Source organism: Papaver somniferum, chromosome 4 (assembly GCF_003573695.1).
Source record: "Papaver somniferum cultivar HN1 chromosome 4, ASM357369v1, whole genome shotgun sequence".
NCBI lineage: Eukaryota > Viridiplantae > Streptophyta > Magnoliopsida > Ranunculales > Papaveraceae > Papaver > Papaver somniferum.
Genome location: NC_039361.1, coordinates 40,052,684 through 40,076,910, shown reverse-complemented (window position 1 = coordinate 40,076,910; position 24,227 = coordinate 40,052,684). Strand labels below are relative to the sequence as shown.

At 36.9% G+C, this 24,227-nt stretch overlaps 1 protein-coding gene and 2 long non-coding RNA genes across 6 annotated transcripts; 1 reads left to right on the top strand and 2 right to left on the bottom strand.

Annotated features, from left to right (window-relative positions):
* The first annotated feature begins 730 nt into the window (after positions 1–730).
* LOC113275221 lies at positions 731–2,861 on the top strand. Its single transcript, XR_003323511.1, has 2 exons — positions 731–1,430; positions 1,643–2,861. It is a non-coding gene; the product is annotated as an uncharacterized LOC113275221 (long non-coding RNA).
* A 763-nt stretch (positions 2,862–3,624) lies between these two features.
* On the bottom strand, positions 3,625–9,743 carry LOC113275220 (primary amine oxidase-like). Its single transcript, XM_026524672.1, has 4 exons — positions 8,232–9,743; positions 4,878–4,991; positions 4,319–4,768; positions 3,625–4,238 (listed from the first exon to the last, which is right to left on the bottom strand). Exons 1-4 carry the CDS (start codon positions 9,555–9,557, stop codon positions 3,927–3,929), a joined length of 2,202 nt encoding a protein of 733 aa, XP_026380457.1. The 5' UTR covers positions 9,558–9,743; the 3' UTR covers positions 3,625–3,926.
* An 11,037-nt stretch (positions 9,744–20,780) lies between these two features.
* LOC113275219 lies at positions 20,781–22,785 on the bottom strand. 4 transcript variants are annotated; one of them, XR_003323510.1, is made up of 8 exons: positions 22,648–22,785; positions 22,385–22,431; positions 21,918–22,261; positions 21,734–21,803; positions 21,549–21,612; positions 21,361–21,426; positions 21,112–21,267; positions 20,781–20,904 (listed from the first exon to the last, which is right to left on the bottom strand). It is a non-coding gene; the product is annotated as an uncharacterized LOC113275219 (long non-coding RNA). The 4 variants fall into 4 exon arrangements; XR_003323508.1 differs by having other exon boundaries at positions 20,784–20,904; positions 21,112–21,426; XR_003323509.1 differs by lacking the exon at positions 20,781–20,904 and having other exon boundaries at positions 21,008–21,267.
* Positions 22,786–24,227: the final 1,442 nt, after the last annotated feature.

Sequence of the window (24,227 nt, the reverse complement as noted above, 5' to 3'; positions counted from 1 at the left end):
CAAGGTGAAATTATGATTTGTTGTGATGGTTCATCTTTTGGGAACCCAGGCCAGGCCGGAGCTGGTGTAATTTTTCGTGATGCCAATGCAACGGTACTTGGTGCTCTTTGTGTTGGCCTTGGTTGGCAAAACAATTATTACGCGGAAGTGTGCGCCATTATTTATGGTCTAATGCTAGCCAAGTCTTGGAATGTTAAGAACATATGTGTTCAATCAGATTCGAAGAGTTGCATTCAAGCTTTTCAGAGTGGTGAGTTGCCTTGGCAGCTTGTTCAGAAGTGGAAGATATCAAGTGCTTTTTATAGCAATATTCGCTATGTTCATAACTGTGGAGAAGCAAATTTTTCTGAAGATACCTTAGCCAAATAAGCATGTTTGTTGGCTGAGGATGTATATGAACTTTATGAGGGTTGGCCAAATTTCATTCCGTCTATGGAATGATGGCCTGGCAAAGTTTATTTCCGCTTCAAATAGGTTGTGCTTTTTTAGATGGCCTAACTGGCCAGCTAGAATATCATGGCCTTAGCTTTTGTACATATTTTGCATTTTTAATGAATCTCCCCTCCTTTAAAATACTAAGTCATATGAGCTCCCACGTCGCACGGTGAGTATGACACCCCCCTCAAATTAAATTAGATAAAAGCTTTCATAGAGCAATTCTGGAGAGCACAAGTGACGGAACTCTATTGGTCGAGACATTAAAACATGAATTACACTCTGCTTACACCCTGTATTTAACTGGCCGTTTGTAACACCGTTAGCCAAAACGTGCGTATACAATACTTATGTGTGAATTTACACCTAACTAATTACTTACACTTGGTTTACACCAAATACTTAACTGGACGTTATTGACGACCGTTAAGTGTACAATACACCCATAAGAAATCTAACGTATTAGGGGATTTCCTCCTGCCCTACTTTACTTCTTCTTCTCTGCTGAAAACCCATCTCCGAGTCATACCGTTCTCCAAATTAAACCCATGAACATCAGCGATGTTCTTCTCTGCTTTGTCATCTGCTACTCCAAATCAAATACCTATTTCAGATTCCTCTTTTTTCATCTCTGATTCTTCTTCTCGGCATTGAATTCGAACAAAACCCTAACCCGTAAACCTAAAACCATCTCAGATCCATCTACTCATCCAAATTAGGTGATTCAAACACAAATTTGTGCTTTTTGTCGTCTCAATTCGACAACCCATTTTCCAATCCTCCCATACCAGTAAAAACTCATCAATCCCCTCTTCACAGTAGCAGCAGGAAGATGTCTAGGAGAAACTGTTCATAGGGCATATATGTTAATGGGTGTTTACAGTTTGCCCTCAGCCAGTTGTGGGTTTTAAATTCAGAGCCATGTGTGTTTGTGGAAATGTCAATGAGAAACTAAAGGTTCAATTTTGGACTTTCTGGTTTGGTCTCGCATTACTGTAAGTTTTTTCACTATGCAATAGTTAAGTTTTAGAATTTGATTTTAGTTCTGCCCACATACCATATTTTTGTGCCCGGTCTATGAATTTCACAATATCTTCTGGTGGGTTGGAGATGATGGAAGAGCATGATGATGTTGAAATGTGTCGGGAAATTGCAGTTCTGTCTTGATTATGTACATCTCTTAGTCATGGTTTTAATGAATGTGCAGGAGGAATTAGTGGTGACTGGAATCTTACAGTTGCAAGCAATGGCAAATGGAAGTGTTGGTTTTAAATGTATGTCTAGGATACAGGAAAAGAAGAGCAGGTGTTGGTGGAGCCGTAAATGAGAATCACAGTGGGCTGTAGTTGTGTAAAGCTAAGAAATGCAGGGTCACAATGGTTGTGGTAGTATGCAGTGGTGGTGCTGTCACTACAAATGGTATCTGCAGATGAAGAAAATGGTTTGTGATGTTGAGATAACGAAGTTGAGATGGACAAGAACCTGACCAGTTGAAGATATTAACTGTCACCGGTTAAAGAGATTGAATCTTTGAAACAACTGGTGGTAATGTGGTGCTGGAAGAAGTTCAAGGAGGAAGAGATGGTTGTGCTGGTAATTTACAGAGGCAGTTGGTGGAATTACTGAAGCTGTTATGAATGGATAAGCAGAAGATAAAGTTGTTGTTGGTGCTGCTACCAGAGAAGGTGAAGAATATGTCAATTTCTGGTGAGTAATGGTTGTATGTGAAGTTGCAGTGGAAGTTGGCGTTGCAGTGAACGAAGTGAAGTGCAAAGCTGGTATGAATTGCACGATTTGGTGTTACAAGCCAGCAAAGAGAGGGGTTGGTCTTGGGTTATCTATTTTTGTTGCAGGTTTTTGTGTTGAAACTGGAGTTGTAGATAACTTTCAGTAGGCTGTGATGCAGTTGAATGTATGATTGCAGTTATGCAGGGAATTGCAAGAAGAAAAAGGAACTCAGTGAGCTGGTAAATGAATGAAAATAGATGTATATGTTTATGATTTTAATCTGAAGTTGATTTGGTGCTGATGCTCATGGTACTTTTGGTGATGAAGGAATGTTGGTTCAAAATGGAACTGGTGGGGTTGGTGTTGTAGCCAGAGAAATGTTGGTGGTATGAAGCTGCAACAAAGCTGTTGGGTTAGAGTTGATGGTGATCACTGAAGTGAGTTAGGTGGTAGAGTTAGACAAGATGGAGTTGTTAAGCATATTGTCGTTGCAGCTCATGGGGTCCAGAGGAGTTGTGCTGCAGATGAGCTGGCGATTGCATGTTTAGCAGCTATGGTTTGTTGTGGATGAAATATTGCAGCTGCAGTATTGAATGAATGATTGAGAATCAGGTGCTGTGTGTGTGTGCAGTTGCAACTAAGATGTGAATAAGGGTTTGTGTATGTTGTTGAGTCAAGAAACAAGAATTCTTGTTGAATACTTGCTTACGATGTTGAGTCATGCTTAGAAAAATATTAACCATACCAAATCAAAAATCTTAAGCAACAGGACGAGGAGAAGCCGAGCGATACCAAATCAAAAATATGGTTAAAAGAAAAAAAATGCCAGATGCGTAGCACGGGCATAATCAAAAATCTTAAACATATATCGGGGCAAGGCGAAGCCGATTTACACCAAATCAAAAATCCTAAACATGCATCGAAAATCCTAAAAATGCATCGGGACGAGGCGAGACAAAGCGGTTCTCCGTACGCGTCGGGCACAAAATCCAGTTTTAATTTATTGACGGAGTAAAAGAAAAAAGTACTAATTCTGTCACGGAGAAATGAATCTACTGGTTAGATCTACCGGGATCTAGTAGTAGACTAGAGGGACCAACCAATCAATTCATGGATCGCGGAATGGAATCTTACTCTTGAATCTTTCAGCTACCCTTTGTACTTGTCTTTTTTGGAAACATCTTATCAACCGTAGGCTCTTTGGCCCTAGCTGGGGTATATTAACTTTATTACTCTTCCACCCATCATCGTCTGAAGTTGAAAGATTGCCTTAAATTCAGATGAAAATCTAACTAGGTGATAGAACATGTCTGATACAGTGTCAAATTTTAGTAGAAGAACAACTTGCAAACTGGGTGCACTTAAATCTACCCAACTCTCCTGGTATACTTGCAAACTTCAATACTCCTACTCAACCGCTAAAATTCATTCCCCCACAGAGAGGAAATCAAGTATCTATCATATTTTTGTACATTCTTATAATAAATATAGATTGATAAATACAGTTTGTACTGTATTTTTGAAACAAATAGATCACTACAAAGTTTACATCTCATGAGATGTGTGATAGCGCACAACTATCTGCCACAAATGGGTAACTACAAAATCTATGCACGTATGGAAGACTAATAATACTCCCATAACTAAACCTAATTAATGTACAAAAATTTCAATGAATGGAAATCAAACTAGACAAGCTTCTACAGAAATATAGGCAGCGGGTATGTATAGATGGACGACTAAAGTGAACATTTGCCATACTATCAAGCTGATGCAGATCTAGCAGAACAAGAAGGGAGATCTTTCGGGACCGTGGGCGCAACATGAAGGATTGGATTGCTGTTGAAGAAATTTGCAGGTTTCAAGGCGAAGCTCGATGATACTGTAGGCATTATTGGGAAGTCCTCTTGGCAAGGCACATGGTGGAACCCCAAAGTGTACCAAACTACAATGTCTTTGTTCTCAATAGAACGGTCCCTGTCAGACCAAACAGCGAGTGTATCTTCCCCCTTACCTTGGTATACTAGCAGTCCTCCAGCCCACTGCTCGCTTCGATTGTATGGAGTTACCCAAATCTAACAATATCAAGAGGGTCAGCAGTTGGTTTCAACTACAGTAAAAACTCATGATATTTTTGCAAGAATTAATGAATTACCTGATTATCGGTGAACGCACTGCGGTGTTGGGGAGGATCGTTATGATCTAGCAAACTAGCAGCGGTACCTGCTGGCACAACCTTGTAACCAGACGGGTTCCCAATCTTAGACTTCTGAGATGGGTTCACGACATGAAACTCTGACGGGTCATAGAGTTTGAATTTGATTTGTGCATCTTTTTCTGATTTTATAACATGCTTTTTAGTTCTCAAGAAACTTTTTCTTGGCGATTCACCTGGCACAGTCTCTTCTTTTACCAAATGCACTTTGACAAACGAATTATCTGGCTCGTCAATATCCATGTCTAGATGAAACGTTACGAAATGATCGTGTACAACACCGATCAAATTTTCAGATACCAATGGACCTGACGTATTTTCTTCTTCCGGTATTTGATCAGCGTTATTGTAATAAGTTCCTTTCACCATCAACATTCCGCTTAGACCAACCTGTGTGATTAAAGATGCATCAATAATTTCCTGTCACAATTTAGATGTAAGAAAGAGGAATAGTTTCTATATCGATTTTTTGTTTTTGGAGATCCCAAATGGATTATACCTGGACTCGAATTAATCCATCTTCTTGGAATTCCCAGTCTATGATGTAATCGTAATTACCAACTGTAGATGCAGTTCGTACTACTAGAGTTACTTTTGGCCTTGCTTCTCTTATCTGGTGCACAAAATTTGAAATAGAAGTAATGTCAGAAATTAGCACCTTATTAAAATTACTGTTCTATTTTTTTTTACTCAGCAAAAAATTACTGTTCTATTTAAGAGACATCTTTCAGGCGTGGTTGGTTATCAGCGGTCCTTGGTTATAAATCTATTAGGCCACTCGTTTGATTGATTTGATTAGTCGTTATACAAGTCCCAACTACTCGTTTAAGGAACAATCTTTGAATTAGCTCTAAACGAGGTTTTATGTACTGGAACTGATCATTGATTGAACCGGTCGGTCATACTAAATTTTGAAAAGACAGTGATTGAAATTTTCCGAAAAACAAAATTAATACTGTATTATTATCATAATAGTTTGAAATTTCAGAATTTAAATTTTTCTGCTCATACGCAGGGGCCGAGGCAACATGTTGCAACCATGTGCAGTTGCACCCCTCATATTTTCAAAATCAATAGAACCCGTAGCATTTTCAAGCCCAAAAACAAAAAAGTTTGCACCCCTGAAATCTGAACCATTTTTTAGGGATCATGATTTTTTTTGGGACCATGATCTTATTAGGCCAATCTTCCTATACTTATAAAGGGTGTCCTAAAGTTAGGTAAGTACACATTTATCCTTTACTTTAATTTAAATTAAAACTAACCTAATAACTATGTAAATCTAATCATATATATCTAATCTAAATGAATCTATTAACCAAAATCAAAATCAAAATCAAAAACAAAAATAGGAGGGAATCGAAATTTTTTAGTTTTGAAAAAAAAAATTATCCTCTTCTTCTTCTCTCTTTGTTTGACGTTCCTCGTTCGATTGAAAAATGAGTATTAACCATCAAAATGAGTTGAAAATGGAAGTTGCAGAGAGAAGTTCGACTAGAAATTATGTGAAAAACTTTGTCGAACTAACCGAACCTAATGGAAATGCTGAACATGAAGAACAGTTTGGCTATTTCGCAAAAACAATTTCCCAACCGAACCCTAATAGTTCGGTTAGTTGCAAAAACATTTCCCAACCGAACCTTAGTTCGGTTAGTAGCAAAAAACATTTCCCAACCGAAACCTAATAGTTCGGTTAGTTGCAAAAACCATTTCCCAACCGAACTTTAGTTCGGTTACGTCGCAAAAAATGTTTCTTAACCGAACTTTAAGTTCGGTTTGATCGTAAAAAATTTTAAATTTTTTTATAACCGAACTATTTAATGGTCACACCAAATATAGAGTTCAGTTTGATCGCAAGGAAAAATTTCAATTTTTTATAACTGAACTTCTTACTGGTAACTAATCACTAATCATTAAGTTCGTTTTTGGTCATAAATTTGGATAACCGAACTTAATCGCAAAAAAAATTAAAATTTCTGGCAAAGAAAATTTTTAATTTTTTGTAATAGAACTTTTTAATGGTAACTAATCATTACTAATCATACTAAACACTAATCATACTAATTATTAACTAATAACTAACTAATCATTAAACTAACACATTCAATTAAAAAGGGTAAATTTGGTATTAAAAAAACATTTAGATAAGTGATACTTAGGATTACTCAGTCTGAAATCTCATAGTTTGCGCCCCTAAGCCCAAATTAAAGCAAGCCCAGAAGAAAAGTCCAAACTGACTTTCTTTCTCCCATAATAATCGTTCACAACACGGTAAGAGCTTAGGATCGTAACTCAGTCTCTCTGTCTCTTATACATTTTTTTTGCTGTGTATTTTTTTTTGCACCCCTCACTTAAAATTCTGGCTCCGCCCTGCTCATACGTGACAAGTTTAAATATGCAAGCGCAAATTTAAGTTAGGCCAGGAAAAAAACAAGATTGCACATGCGCCAAAGATCTTGTTCACACTGACGGCCTACAGCTGGGCTAACCTGGACTTTAGCCCAAGTAGCCATCATAGTTCAACAGCCTAAAAAAGTGAAATGCTTTGGTTTACCAAGACTATTAGCCCGGACTGGGAAAAGAATGAAGACTTCTTGGGTCCGTCGCTGCTTGTTCAGGACTTCACGTAAATTATTTGCTCATCATTTAAACCAATCATATCTCGTAAATTAAGCTTGTTTTCTCAAATACAGTATGATTTAAGTAAGAGGAAAAAGAATTTTGGATGGTAATGTTAGTCAGATGATAGTTAAAAAATTCACAAAATTGGTTAAAGAGACTAAAATCAACAATTCATGGGTGAAAAAGACATGTAAAATATGATACTGTTTAATGGACGAGAATGTAAAAATAGCTAGGATGTAAACAGTTTCATCCTACCCATTTTCAAATACTTTTTCTTATTTTTAATTTACATCAGGATGCATCCAGTTTCATCCTCGCTCTTTTTTATGTTTAAGCCAGGATGAATCCAGTTTCATTCTTGCTATTTTTTTTTTGTGTCTATTTCACCATACTAATTTTTACTTGTCCATTAAAATCATGTTTTAAAAATATTTGGATAGATGACCCATTTTCCATAAAAAATTCAAAGAAAACTTCTTTGTCATGTGGTTAGCATGATTGAATCGGTTCACAGATAAACTCACAGTTAAATCGACATTTTTCTTTTCGAAAGTTTTTGTCTATCACATGAAACAGTGGATTTCACTGTGGGTTTCATGGTGTCAATATATTTTGAACTAATTTCCTATCGGCTCACAATGTTTAATTTTTTTTTTTCTTTATCTGATCCTTTTATTCTGACTTTTCAACTTTGCAAAACAAAACATCTACTCGACTCTTGTCCCATGAAAACGTCGGTTGTTTGATTGATGTTTTTGTTCCCAACTGTAAGGAAGAAAATCTTTTGAACTAGCTTTATACATATAGTACGAGATTTTATAAACTGGACTGACTCAGTATCTGAATCGGGGTCAGAATTGATTTCGAAAAGGCAAGCAAATTTTCAAACTTTTCATAGAAAATCAGACAGAGATTTCAAAATCTATATTATTGTGTTCATATGTTACAAGTTAGGTTGCAATAATTAAGTAGGCAAGTTAATTAATAGGCCGGTAGAGTAGAACAAGAGGCGGGCATGCATTAGAAGCCCACTTGATGATGATGCGTCAAAGATTTTGTTCACAATTTTGCGTAAATCTTTTGCTCATTATCATTCATATATATAAAGCCTTGATTGTTTTCTCAAATATGGTTTTAGTGAGAACGTAAGAAGAAAATGAATTTTAAATAGTGAAGAAGAAAAAAATTGCTTATGATATTAGTTAAGATTTTCATTTGGTATATATACCTCTGGTCTTCCAAAATCTGGACTTTCCGAGTGGCGCCATCCGACTTCACCAGCGTACCGTTCGAAAATACAGACCATATTCGATCGCACAAACGGCTTCCCGTCAGCAGCAGCAAAAATACCATCCATGTAACGTGCGTTATGAGGACAATCGTTAAGTGGCACTAACGACATAGCAGTGAGACCCATACCATATTCCCCAGCATCCATATACGTCTTAAAATACCAACCTTCACTAGGATCCATGTACGGTACAAAAAGCTCTGACGGGAAACCTTTGTACATCACACTTCTTAACATGCCAGTATCTGGATCTCGAACTTTAGCTTGTGAAATTATAACTCCGGCTCGAGCATCGGGTTTTAAATGGAACTCCCAGTTAGCCCAGTTCACTGTGTGCCCATCAATAGTGAAACTTGGTCCAAGAGGTTGTTCCATGGATATGGGGTTGATTGGTTTTATGTTTAATGACTGCTTATTCTTTTGCTGCCTAGAGTACTGGTAATCCGTGTCAGTTGCTTTCGGAATCGGAATATCATTTCCAGTGTTGTCAATTTTCAGAATTTCTTTCTTTTCGAGATCTACCGTGACTGTTAAACCCTCAATGGGTCTCATGTAGTAATTCGTGGTACCTTGCTGTGAAAAACACTGGACCTTTGCGACTCGTTTACCTTCTTCATTTGGCCCGTACCAACCGGTGGCCAGCGCAATACAAGCTATATCGGACAATCGTACACCTCTGGAAACGATAATTCGCTTGAATTCTTCGTTTTCTTGGGTTATAGTTGTCGCTAACATTGTATCCTCGGCAAGAAGCATTGGGTACCCAGACGACGGGTCGATTTTATGACTAATGACCTGAGAAACTTCCAAGTCTACTGCAAGAACATGAGAATGAGAATTCAAAAATGCAATTACTATAGCTTGTCTAGGAGGAAGGGTATGCCCTTTCTTCCATTTCAACACAGTAGACTTTTCGGGTTCGTGTAGAGATAGAGTGTGAATAGAAGGATAATTTGTTGAAAATGGTGGGTGAAGTGAAAGAATGGTGTTAACTTTGTTTATTTCTTGCAAAGTGAGTGGATCTAATGGATGTTTTGGAGTTTCAGTATAATGATCAATGGGTTTACCAAGCAGGTTTTTGTTTTGCAATAAAACATTATTAGATTTTGAGTAAATTCTGTTCTTTGGAGTGCTACACCATGAAGCGTATTCAGAGCAGTCAAGAAATAATGAATCTGTGGGGAACCATGAACGTACTAAGACTATAAGAAGAAGTGATGAAAAGAGAAGAAAGAAACAGTGTAGATATGTGTTAGCTTCCATTTGAGGATAATTAAGCTCTAATGGAAGCTTTAAATGACAAAGTGAGAGTTTGGAAGAGTGAATGGTGAAGAAGAGCCACTCAACGGCTTATATAGAAACCAAAACTGTGGGGATCTCTAGAATGAATCTTTTTAATTTATTTCTGATACGTTGAGGAATCTTTACAGGTGAAATTAGATTCTGATATCATTTTACGAGAGAATGTAAAGGTCTTAAATTCTTTTGACAGTGAGCTGCGACCTTGCTAACATACAAATAAATATCGGCCGCTTAGCAGAGAAAGTAAACCTGTATACACATGGAAGCCAAGAAAAAATGATCGGTGTACAAATAATTTAGCCCACCCAAATCTAGCACACCTGCTGGCTGGCTTAGCACGTAAAGTCAATTCAGAAATTTTAGTCTCGCTCAAGATTAAATCATCCACCAAAGCTTTTGAAAGACCTACTTAGATACCTCTTTTTTTTCTTTTTCGATTGAGACCTTGGATGTAAAATTTGAGAAGATATTTATTGAAGTGATAATGAAACAGGATATTTATTTATTTTTCGCTATAGAGGAAGAAAAAATAGAAATAACAATGGCTGGTTAAATTGCTATTTATACACTCCATTTGACGGACTCTTTGATTAAGGCTAAAAAATTATTAGGTACACAATCATTGGGTAATATGCCATGTTTACTATATTAAGTTTTTTTTGTTTTTGTTTTTTTTAATGCCCTGGACTAATAGTCCCTAGACTACATCCAAAGTTCCAAACTCCTTAAATTGGAATGGATTTCAGCAACTACAGGATTCGAACCCCTACATCCGTAGTCGGAGGGAGCATACCAATCACCAGATCACTTGATAACTAGTACTGTATAAAATTCAAAGTAAGCTTGATTTGGACCAAATTAAGGCATTTAAGTTGATTTTCTTAGTAAAGGGAACATTTTTTATTTAACCAGCTTACTAAACCTTTTTTTTTGTTTTCCCTTTTTTTTGGAAGCAGCCATACTAAGCATTTTGTTTATCTATGAATCCTCAATTATAAAGTGTTTGGGTTTCTCTTTCTTTTTTTTTTGTTAAGTCCAATAAAGTGTTGGAAAATTGGTCATTTATCCAAAAAAATTTAAAACATGGTTCAAATGGACGAGTAAAAATTAGTATGGATGAAATGGACAAAAAAAAATAACAAGGATGAAACTGGATGCATCCTGATATAAATTAAAAATAAGAAAAAATATTTGAAAATGGGTAGGATGAAACTGGTTACATCCTGGCTATTTTTATATTTTTATCCGTTTAAACAGTATCTTTTTAATTTTTGTGCAATTAAACAGTATCAAAATGTACGAATCTTTTTCACCTAAAAATTATTGATTTTGGTCTTTTTAATCAATTTTGTGTAAAGTGTTTGGGTATGTCATATCAATTAAAATATTTCTAATTGATTTTGTTCGGTGACCTCCCCAAATGCCCAGCAATCTTCAAAGATTTGGTGCAGCGGGAGTTAAAAGGTAAACACCTTGGTTTTCCACTCTATTAAAAAACGGCTCCCTGTCTACTGTCTTCATTTTTCCTCTCTCTCTGCTTGTCCCGCCAACTAGAAACGAAAATGCTATCTAAGTACTGTTTTTTATGCTTCGAAAAAGAAAAATGAATAACTAGGAGTCTGCCGCGTGATCTCGTGGTCTTCATGACTCTTCATCAACAGTCTCTTCGCCCTGTGCCTCACAAATTGCAGGCGACAGCACTGCAGTTGTACTGTGTGAAGTGTAAAGTGCGAAGTGGGAACCTTTTTAAAGTTTGTGAGACTAAGACCACGCTTTAAAGTCCACCTTGACTATCTATTCTTTTTTTTTTATTGATACGCGAAAGCCGGAATCAGACCCCTATCCGAATCCAGCCAGTTCTACTGGTTCCATTGCCAGACCCAACACCGGTCAACTCACTATACAACTAAGCTACTACAAACCTTTACGGCGGCGGGGATTGAATCCCTGACTTCCTCCTTACTGGAGTTGATGGGATACCACTGAGCTACGCTCTTGGACCCCTTTGACTATCTATTCTAGTTGCCTCTTTTGGGATACCAAAAGAGCAAAGACGAGCCAAACTATTACACCCAACAACCAACCAGAGAAAACTCTAAAGTTAGATCATAAATCATGGAATATAAAGTTGGGTACTTTTTGTCACACTTTTATTTTCACACTATCTCGTATTTTGGATATTATTTTTTTATAAAAACCAAACCATGGCATAGTCGAAGCTAATATTTTGGGATATAATCGTCTTACAATGCTCTACATACTCACAAAAAATAAGCACATTTCGAAACGTATAACTCCACCATCTACTGTTTTGAAAATCGACCGTCGAAAATCAACGAATCTTCAACCGTTAAAATTTTCAATTGTTGGTGAAGTTTAGTATTTCGGAATTTGCTCATTTTTTGTTGGTATGAAGAGCTTTGTGAGACGAGCAATATTAACCTTAAATATGCTACCATTTGGTTTTTATAAAAAAATAAATAGCGTCCAAAGTGTAAGATAGTGTGAATTTAAGAGAGTGAAAGGTTCGATCCTCCATCATACTAATACGAGTAATTTTATAATATTTCGACTCCCCCATGAGGTTTTTTTTATTTTTCGGTTGGGTCTTTCGGGCATCCATTTCTCCTTGCTTTGTAATCTCGCGATAAGGGCAAGCAGTATGTTTTTTTTTTGCTGAATCACATTTTTCATTGATGGAAAGACTAAAAAGTCAGGCTAAAATACAGGACATACCAAACAAAAGGGAAAAAGTACAAAAACAGTAAATAAACAGAAACCATAGCTAAGCCTAAACAAAGGAAAAAGAGGCCCAACAACAACCTAAAAATGACTACTCATACATGACCCTCAGATTTTGAAAAATTCAATCACTTTGTTGTCATAGATATTACTCCAGCTGGTGCCCTTCACCCTGTATTTTCCTTCATTGACAGTAAAATTTTACTCTTCAAACACATGAGATTAGGTTTCTTCTCATAAAATAGTTTAGCATTCCTTTGAAACCACAAATCCTTCATGGTGGTTGTTGATGGTGGATTTTCATTTAAGGCTAAAATTGTAAAAGCCAAAACTATGCGCTAATATCCTGGAAAGGATAAAGCCACTGATAAAGTGGAGAATACTTCTTCACTATAAACTTATAGCATTACCAATTAATGCATGACCAGCCTTGTATTTCCTGTACTACTCCATTCTCATTATTGGTGCGGCATGACTACTGAGTGATCGCTCTCAGCAGAGCAACACGAATCTCCAAGCATTAAATAAGGAGGCATGTACGAAATACCCGTACAGGCTATAACTCTCGGAGTGTTATACTAGCCCGATCGAGCATCTGGACTGTCCATATCAGTCTCAGAAACGATCACGACCATCCAACTTCACCAGCATGATTGGATGGTTTAGATAGGATCCATAACCCCCAGGCAGGTATTGGAATATTCACCACCGACCCAATGCGGGCCCCGCATGGTCGGCCTCCCCAAAAGGGTAGCATGGCTTGCCAAATCGTCCATCCAAAGCAACGCGGACGTGAAACCCTAATGTAGGGTCTGCGGCACATTACATGTGTCGCAAAGCAGTCTCAACCATCCATCTTCGCATGCATAGATGGAGGGTGTAGACGTAGATTCAAAGGGCCCAGAGCATATCAACACAATCACCATGGGCCCGCCTACATACATGACCAATCGGTCAGGACCAACTATAGTTGGTCGTTTCAGTTCGTGCGCCCAAAATCAGGCATGACACACGGCCGGTGAAACCCTAATTAGGGTTTGAACATCACGAGCGTCCATTTTCTCCTGCACGAATGAAGGGTCCAGGAATAGACTAGGTAGGTCCGGTGCGCATCAACATGATCACTGTGGGCCCATCTATCTCCACACCCGATCGGCCAAGGCATATCATGCCTGGTTTCCTCGATTCACACGCCCAAACTAGGCGTGGTCACACCTCCCAATTGCAAACTAATCTCGACCACTCAACTTTTCCGGACAAATTGAGTGGCTTAGATCACGTTTCTATGGGACAATAAAATACAGGCGTGTACTCCAGCCCGTCGTCTGCACAACAGACTAATCGGCCAAGACCGACCAGGCTTGGTCGCCTCGAAACGGGCGCCCAAAGTTGGCATGATGCGCGGCCTTTGCGGCACAAAATCTCTGTCGCAAATCAATCCTAGACGCTCATCTTTATCGGACAAATTGAGCGACCTAGATTACACTTTCACGAGACAATGAGGTGTGGGCATGTATACCGGCATGCCGTCTACACGCATGCCCAATCGGCCTTGCCAAAATCGTGTCCCAAGCTTGGATTCGACCAAACTGAAGAGTGATGCTTGTGCACCTCTTCATGAACCCTAATTCCACTAACGGTCGCAGATGAGTGTATCAAAGATCATCCCATCCACTCAACTTCACCTGCTTGGTTATACAGCCCTGGTCAGGAGTTAGTTGGTTAATGAGGTGTCGTGGTGATTACCATCCGCCACTCTACCACACCATGTGGTCAGCAAAGACATGACTTGCTTGCGCAGCCTCCAAACCATCACATGAAGTAGGCTGGACATGATGCTATTTTAAGACGCTCAACAGCGATGCTTCATACATGCTGAATATATTCGATGCATTACATGCATAGAATTCACGTGATATTTTACAAGTATCAAATTCCCAAATAACTTAGTTATTTAACCTAGCATTACATGCTACCTTTTGTGGGTCCCACGATCCGCACATTCGAGACATCAATCATGTCACAAACTGGGGGATACATACTGGGGTATTGGTATGGCGGTTTACAGCCTGCAGCGCACAACGCGCCATCACAAGAACGTGTCAGGAAGTCATGGACGGTTAGTGATGATGGGAGAAGTGGGCAAGACTGATCGTGTAACACTAACACACGCAACTCCACTACTCCATCACTCCACTTACTCCACTTTCCATGAGAGATGTGGGTTAGGCTCAATGACTTGTATAAATAGGTTCTCCTCCCTATTTCCAGACAGAACAAGACAACAGAAGCAAGTGTCGATACAACCGTATTCAAACATCGGAACTGATAGCTTACATTCTGCAAGCCAGTTCAGCTTTCTGATACAAGTCGTACATAACCAACACCTTCACAATCTCAACACCTTCTTCGCTTCCCTCCCTAAGATCAACCCCATCTCCTTCACTTTGTGACCGAAGCAAGTCTGGAACGGCCATTTCTTGGTTTAGGCCGGAGTTGTACAGATTGATTTCTCGAATCACAAGCACTCCCGTGCAGTGCATTTTTTTAGGGTTTAAATTCATTTCTCATCCACGCACCCCAAATTATCAAAACCAGCAGAAATAGTTTTCACCCATAAACAGTGGTACAAGCTGATATCATCCATAACTGCTTAACTAATGGACTTTTACCTTTGGAAGCTTTACAGATATCCTCAAAAGTATAAGGAATACCAAATCCAAACACTGTATTAAGCCACTTCCATACCTGAATGCTGAATTGGCATTCCCATAAAGTATGCTGCATACTGTCCTGTTCTGCAAAACAAATACAACAAACTGAAACCATATCATAACCCCTACTCCTCATTATTTCATCATCCACATACACTCCCTGCATCAGCTTCCAGACATTGCAAGCAATGCTAGGATGAATGAAATATTGCCAAATTCTTTTAGTCCAAGACAAAGTAATTCCTCTTTTCCTTATTTTCTCAACATCATCTGCTGTTGAAAACTTTCCATCTTTGCCTGCAATCCACATCCTCTTATCACTACCTCCAATTATTACTGGCAAACTAGCAGATGAAATAACATGTTGTAACTCAGGAGGAATCCTCCAATTTCCTTCATATATCAAATCTTGTACCTTTATTCCAATATTTCTCTTAACATAATCAGTGTAACCTATTGTACTGATCAAAGAAACATCACCATATCAAACATCAAACCACACAGAAATTGATGCTCCATTACCCACATTCCACGTTATATCTTCTTGTAACACATTCCAAGCCCATTTCAAACCATTATCTACTGAAGATTGCTTCCAACTAGCACTCCATTGCCCATACTTGTTCTGAAATTTGGCAGGAAAAAATAATGCCCATTCTTGATCAGAATTAAGTATATTCCATAACATCTTCATTAATAGTGATCTATTTATCACTTCTAGCCTTTTAATACCAAGACCCCCTTCTTCATAAGCACAAGTTCGCAAGCAGTATGAGACTGGCTCAAATAGAGAAATGTAGTTAAGCCAGGAACATAATAAATGACAATCATTTTGAACCTTGGCTAATTGGAGGCGGAAACTAAGTTTCTGCCCAAATAGTATTATGTGGAATCTGAGTTACTGCCAAAGTCAAAGGTTCTCCATGACCAAGCAGGAACCCAGTTTCCATCGAATGCTTCTCACTTCTCTTTCTCCTAGAAGTTGTTCTTCAAAACCCAATATAGAATATTTTTTTCCCTATTCGATTTTGAGTATGCTGCAGGTTGTTTAATGACATAATTTCAAAAGGGTTTGTTTTATAATCAAAGGTGGTTCAATTAAAATTTCCAATTTTGAATCTCACTATAACAAAAAAATAATAAGACAGTTTTAATTAGATGAACTTAAGAATTAGTACGTACATAATATAATTAAAAGTCATTTGTAAGACAAACATAGTTGTTTTTGTTGTAGGGATAATTGTAATATGTTGGTCTAGTAGGCTCTATCATACAGGGTTAAGACTGCAAGATCCTAATACATGATTTTCATATCTCTCGACTCGCGAGTTAGACGAACTTGTTCTTTTTCTGATGTTAGCATATCTTGAAAAAACTGTTGTCGTGTTTGTTGATAAGGTTCTTGATTCTTTTGTAGGATGCATAACTCATGACTGAATCTTGCAGTGATGGGGTAGGTGGTGTGCTTTGTGCTGGAGTTTGTTGTGAGTTGTATTCAATGCCTTGGTTTTTAATCTTCTAGGATAAGCCTTGCGTTTATTAGGTAAAGTTTAAATTTAGGAGGATTAAAACAAAAATATAGGTTTTCGTTATTTCTCAGAAAAGATTGAGTCGAATTAGTGTGACATTAGCGTTTTAAAAGAGCTTCAGAATTAGTTCCCAATTAGAGGTATAAGATGACGGCTTGAAGTTGAATTTGGTTGAAAGGTATAAGAGCACTGATTGGTTGAACCCATTAAACGTTGGTATGTCAAGTTTGGTTGTCAAATTTAGTTCCAAAACTCGGTCGCTCTAATTGCTTACTAAAGTAGATTTCGTTAGGTTGGAATTATGACATATAAATGTTGAGACAGTCTCTAATGATTCTCTGAAGGATTGATCGTATTGAAGACAAACAAAAACATTATCCTTCAAATTAAGCTTAACAGGTATAGATATATTTCTATTGAGTTCTTACAGTCATATTCATTTAAAATATAATATGCGAAGTTCATTTTACATGGCTTTTGTTTTTTAGATTACTTGATCATTCTTATGACCTAAGTGTCAAAAGGAATGACACATACATTATTTGTTTCTACAACTTATTGGATTATGAAGTACAATTTTCAATACATTCGAGATTTCAGCATAACATTAAGGTTGGACTTGTTACTATGTAGTGTTAGACGTTCGATGTGAATGCATTCTTTGAAAACATGTTAGAAAGAAATTTCATACATGATAAATAGTTTGAACTCGAATTAAGTTTGGTATTTAAATCAGGATTCGAGATCAATCCCAGAACCGATCATAGGTCTGGTCCTAGAACAGATCTTATCAGGTCTAGTCCCAGAATCAATCATCTTTCAGGTCCCAAAAGCGATTCATTATCGATTCTAACTTGCGTATTTCGATTTGTGAGTTATATCATTCTTGATTATTCATAAATTGGAAATGCGTGCAAGTTAAATTGGAAAATTCATATGGAAGGAATTATTAAACACATGAATATAAATCCAATATGTAATTATCATTCATATTAATTCCTTTGGAACTCAAGGCTAGATCCTAATTGCATTTGAGATTGATACGTGTTACTATTTTTAAATTAAGTGTGTTTTCCTTTCGCATAAGATTGCACATAACTGTTGACCGAATCGGAAAAGTACATGGATGTGCATCTAGCTGAATACGGTTGTTATATACTAGTGTAGACATAACATTCCATATGTCGTTCTAAGTCCACAAGACTAGTATTACGTAAAGGCATCAATCCCAAGTTTAAGTCTAGGAATACTCAAGAGTGTCTAGGAATACTATAGAGTTTATGTAACTTAACTAAATAACATACTCCCTAGAGGAGCACCGGATCACTAAGGAGGTGCTCTTTCAAGCCTATAAATATGTAATTTTAGCCTCAAAACTAATTAAGAACCCCGATAGATGCATTATTTACATTAGTTTGATGCTCTATTTTTAATTCTTTCATGTTGGTTTTAGTCTTCTATGCTTTGATTTGTTTCGTTTTTAGTTCTTTAGGTGTTTTAAATATTAAACCAAAGATGAAGAAAGGAGTGCATTTCAAAATGATGGTGGTACCGTGTACACCACAATCTTTCCGTATCAACCTATTACAGACACACCTTGTGTAATCTTACAGAAACAATAACTGTCAAAAGATTATTTCAACAAGGTGTAAAGAACTAATTAATATACGGATACATATGGGACTATGGAAACGAATACAAATTAATGTACGACTCCAATTACTTTATTATACGGATACAGATTAATGTACGAGTTCATATGGGACTATGGAAACGAATACAAATTAATGTACGACTCCAATTACTTTATTATAACTATCACAATAATTATAACGCGAAAATTAAATTAGTGGTACGAAACACAAGATTTTGTTTATGGGGAAAACTGCAAAGTAGAAAACCTAGGGACCTAGCCAGTTTTGAGTACTCTCAGAATTGGGTTGCTATACAAATGGACGACTGCAACTTCGTATAGTAGAGACCAAATAAACTACTCCTAATGTACTCAGTTCCTTCAGTACCCCTGCGCCTACAATCAATCTAATTTACTCACGTGAATCCCAAGACAAAGTCCTTTCACCTGATGTGAATACTTATACTCTCAACTCCTTTGAGTCGTAACTCGAAACATCAAAGAACTAATCTGTTTCAGTAACCACCTCATTTATGAATCTTTCAAGTCCAGCAATGATCAGGGATAAAATTGACTATGAAGGATCTTTCTTTTAATCGATATAAACTCCTCTCTTTAAAGATAAAACCAAGACAAATATTATGGAAACAATCTATCCCAGTGAACAACTATCCCAACAAATCTACAAGGAGAAGCAACTAGACAGTTTGTTTGACTGTTATAACAAGTTTAACGTTTAACGAAATAAACTGCTTGTTTGGATCCTAGAGAATCAAGTTGACAAAGCGGGGGTATAACAACCACACCCAATAATTCGTTCAACAATCTGTATGGACATACTCCAATAAAATTCCGAGAGCACCAGCTTATAAAGCGTGCTCAATCAAGAAATATATCAAAGAGTTATATCTCAATTTCTCAATACAATCTGCAATCGAACAGATAGAAATCTGTGAGCCCGATTAATATGAGAAACAACTTGGATGGTACCAAAGACCAATGCCCAAGTGCCAATCAATTCATATCCAACAATCAAAGTCTGATTTACCAATTGATTGAACTACGCATAACCTGTGATATTTCAATTATATAAACAAATATAATGCGGAAAAGAAATAATACAAACACCAGAAGTTTTGTTAACGAGGAAACCGCAAATGCAGAAAAACCCCGGGACCTAGTCCAGATTTGAACACCACACTGTATTAAGCCGCTACAGACACTAGTCTACTATAAGTTAACTTCAGACTGGAATGTAGTTGAGTCCTAACCAAGTCTCACACCGATTAAGGTATAATCGCGTTCCTTACGCCTCTAGAATCGCGCCGAATTCTGCGCACTTGATTCCCTTAGCTGATCTCACCCACAACTAAAAGTTGATACGACCTAAAATCGAAGACTTATAAACAAATATATCTCCCACAGATAAGTCTATTCTGATAGATAAATTTGTCTCCCACATAAGTACCTATGAAGTTTTTGTTCCCTTTGTTGACAAGTCAAGGTGAACAGAAACCAATTGATAATCCGGTCTTATACTCCCGAAGAGCAGCCTAGAAATATCAATCACCTCACAATAACTTAACTATATGGTAGTAGAAGAAGTTATTGTGGAATCACAAAGAATGAGAATAAGACAAAGATCTTTGTGATTACTTTTAATATCTTACCTACCGGAGATAAATCTCGAGTAAATCTTAGAGAAGATAGTACTCAATACGATTGAACAAGTAAGATCAGAACACGCAACTACATAGAAAATAGTTGGGTCTGGCTTTACGAATCCCAAATGAAGTCTTCAAGTTGTTAACCTATAATAGTTTTGGAAAAACCTAGGCTAAAGGAGAATCGACTCTAATCGCAACTAGGACACAGGAAAGTGTCGGGATTAGTTTTCCAGTTGCTAGAGTTCTCCCTTATATAGTCTTTCAAACCAGGGTTTGCTTTCAATCAAAGCTAAGATAGATTAGCAACAAAGCATTCAATATTCACTGTTAGATGAAAACCTGATTTAAGATTCAAGCTAAGTCTGCTTAAAATCAAAGCAATATATCTCCATCGTTAGATGGTCTTAGCTTGTTACACACAAATGAAATATACCTTCATTTAGATATAGGTAACCGTACCTAAACGTGTATATTGAGTTGGCTCAATAATAGTTAACCGAAATTAGCCATATGAACACTTTTGTATTAACCACATTCATCTAACACTTTTAGATCAACTATGATGATCAATCAATCATGAAAGATAACCAAATGAATCTAATTGTGTTTCACATAGAGTTGTTCAATTATTCACTATCTCATAGAAATATATATGAACCAATTGAATCAAAATCGATTCATAAATGTATATGTTCATGAGAATGAAAAACATACTTAACCGATTTTAGAACGTAAACCACTAAGTTTGCAAACAGTTACGCAAACTATAACTTCCGGACTTTGGTCTTGTCCATCCGTTTGCAAACGGGTATGCAAACAGCAGTCCCGGACCTAACTTAGGTTGAACCGTTCACATACTAGTATGCAAACAAGGTTCCCGAACTTTAACAGTTAAAACCGTTTGCATACTAGATATGCAAACAAGGTTCCCAGACCTGAATCATACCAAAACAGTTTGCATGCTAGATACCTCATCTGAGGTCAAGCTACATAGACCCAAACACCACTTTCAAGGTATCAATTCTGAAACAAAAACAAAGGCCGTGACAAGCAATTTCGTCAGAGCATAGTGTGAAGGCCATAACTAGATAAAGAAGTGACCTCCAACTTTTTTCAAAGAGAGACATTATCAGCCAACTTATCCAAAAGTTGTTTTTTCCGTAAATCCAAACATATTAGAGAAATATGTATCGGGAATTGTAAGATTATAAGGATTAACATAAAACTCACATTAAGAAACTCGTTGGGAGGAGTATCCTTGTGAGCCTCGGGCTTAGGAACATCAAAAGTGATGACACGACTTTAAGGGAAATGTCGTGCAGTACAGAAAATAATACCCTTTTGTATATCCTCTCTTAAAACAGGTTCCAAATGCTCCATTGCAGTCTAAAAGGACAATGTCAAGCAGTATCAATTTTGCATGAAAACTGTAATGTTTCTACATGGAAAGTGCAGCAATTACTTCCCAAAAAAAAAAACCTTTGTTTTATCACGAATGACTAGTAGCAAAGTTGTTTTGTGAGTACTAAAGAAGCGCATCATAACCTACAAAAAAACGAAATCCAATTGTTAACCATTCCTCATATGTGTCCCACACACATCTTCTAATTGCATCGCGTAAATTCCACTTCTAAATAAAATCCTGACTGAGGTGAAGATAGAGATACCTGAAAACCTGTTTTAAGAAGAGGCCTGTTGGCAGACTTCTCTCTACCGATATCATGACACCGCCTAAAAAAACCAATTATAATGGTCAACGTCAACCCAAGAAACCAATCCAAAAAGATGGAGCAACTACATGACTGCATTCCTGAAGTGCACACGAAATTATATGTTGTAACCGGCAACTCACATGTTTATCAGTACAAAGTCTGAAATCACCAAAGCAAAAAGAGCACTTTGCTTCTGAAATGTTGTAACATCTGAGTTTAACAAGCAAGATACAATCAGCATAAATACTTGTATGCAACGATCCTACAAGATCCAACCATGAGGCTTAACTTAAAAAAAAATGAAATACAAATGTGATAAATCACCTCCCCTCTTTCTCTTCTATCAGTTCCCTCCAAATCCATGGCAATCGTGCAAGGCTCAATACCTACACACTTTGCGACCCAAATTCCCTGGGTAGTTTGACTCCTGTAATAGTGCAATAGAACAGTATTCCCTCAAAATTTCCTGATCATGTTCAATTCCTCTGAAACAAAAAGAAACAAATCAATGTCCTCATATAGAAATTTTCTCGAATAAGTTGAGGAAGACTTCCGTAAACCTAAGGCCACGTCTGGCTTTACATTCACGCACAAACTTTTTATTTTTGGTAATCTAGTATGAAGTATTTCCATCTTCAAAGTTCTAATTCTGATGAGCAACACAAACCCTAAAATCATAAAACAAATACCCATATTAGAACAACAAATCCTAAAATCAGTTCATATTTCCAAACCCTAAAATAGAAATTATCATAAAACCCTAAAATCATTTCATACTTCGAAACTTATACCTTCTAAATTGGTAGAAATTTTTCAAAATTCTTCAGTACTTCAAACCCTAAAATAAAATCAGAAAAAATAAATCGAATTAGATTTAATTGAAGAAGAAAGACTAAAATCGAAACTAAGATGAAACAAATCGTATTAGATTAACAATTTCACAGATTAACAAATCATATTAGAAAAAACAGATGAAATGAAACCCTAAAAGCCATACGATTGAAAAACATATGAAACCCAAGAAATTGAAAAACTTATGATGATGAACACGTACACTGATCGATGATTGAAGATTATTGAAGATGATTGAGAGGTTTCTGTGATGGTTTCACGGCTGTCGATTATTGAAGATGAAGTTTCACTAGGGGTTTCAAAGAAGAGAGTCAGGAGCAGAAGAGAGAAATGAGATATGAGAAATGAAATATCGATCTGCTCGATTCACCAAGGCATGGGAGGAAAAGCAATGTCACGCGTGTGAATGGCACACGCGGGGGAGGAAATATCCTCTAGTATTACTCATCTTGGGTGGAATAATAATTGCACGCATGTGAATGGCACACGCACAAACTGCAAGTGTAACGACCCAAGTGTGACCAAGAATTTCGTAACTGCTGACCTCTGTTACAAATTATTGAAATATTCGTAACGACTAAGATCTGTTACAACCGTTTCGTAACGGACATTTGTATCGGAAAATTTGTAACGGCCAGTAAGCCGTTACGAATTTCAGTTACTAATCTGTAAATTCGGTGTAGTGTAGGTACGCATATTGTGTTGTATCCAGACAAAGGTTTTTGTTATAATCATCCATTTCAATCATTGAAACATCCTTAGAAGATGACAATAGCTGTTTCACACAAACTATTAGCTTATAAGTAATTTTCAAGTGATCGAATGATCAATACGAAACTTTCGGAGTCGACATCAAATGATTGTCTCACACAAATCATGTAAGATGTTTCAAGGCAATTTCCACAATAACTATACGCATAATGATTGACTTATTATTTACTTTCCAACAAATAAATTGCTTCCAACTAAACTTGTCAAGAATATGATGAACGTAGCTAAAGCAAAAAGATTTCAACACATATTTCGAGAAATAGATAAGCGAGATAAACTCGGATCGAAATATCAAATGTGTATAATATAAAAGTCTATATAGCTATACGACTTAGTCTCAATAGAAGATATAATAAAATAGACTTCTGAGTGATAGACAAGTTTTAGTCTCCACATACCTTCTGTTGATGAAGATCCTCCAAGATCTCCTTAGTATATCTTCATTTTCAATCGGTGAACGACGTGAAGTATAAATATCAACTACACATTCTATCCTAATCCGAGACATAGCTATAAGTAGACTAGAAATCAAGACTCTAGTTTTGATCAACTAAATTTGAAAAACAAGCTTTAGATAGCAACGCTTGCGAGTTCGACCGAGCAGTGCTCTAACAAAAGTGTATAATAAGAATCACGAAGATCATAATACGAAAAAAAAAAGTCTTGAAACATTCAATCTTCAAAGTAACCGCTGCACAAACAACTTGATTCCTACTAATAATCAATACACTCAGAATGAAATATGTTATCATTGATTGATTATAGTTTTTATCAACAAATCTTGAATCACTAAATATGTAATAGTAAATCCTTAAGCAAAATTGAATGACCTTATATCCGAAGTGAAAGATTGTAGAATAATCAAGCTTGATCAATATATCAAGGATAAGTATACCTTTAGTCAATCAAATCAATAATCAAAAACTAAAATAACAATACGATTTAGTTTCCCACCAACGGTAATAATAAAAGCTTTTTAATCCCAAAGAAGATTTTAAATGAAGGCAGTAC

Coding starts and splice junctions, on each gene's coding strand:
- LOC113275220 (XM_026524672.1), bottom strand. CDS start 9,557: ATGGAAGCTAACACATATCTACACTGTTTCTTTCTTCTCTTTTCATCA. Junction 4,992..8,231: donor CAGATTTTGGAAGACCAGAG/GTATATATACCA, acceptor TTTGTGCACCAG/ATAAGAGAAGCAAGGCCAAA. Junction 4,239..4,318: donor GTGCGTTCACCGATAATCAG/GTAATTCATTAA, acceptor TGATATTGTTAG/ATTTGGGTAACTCCATACAA.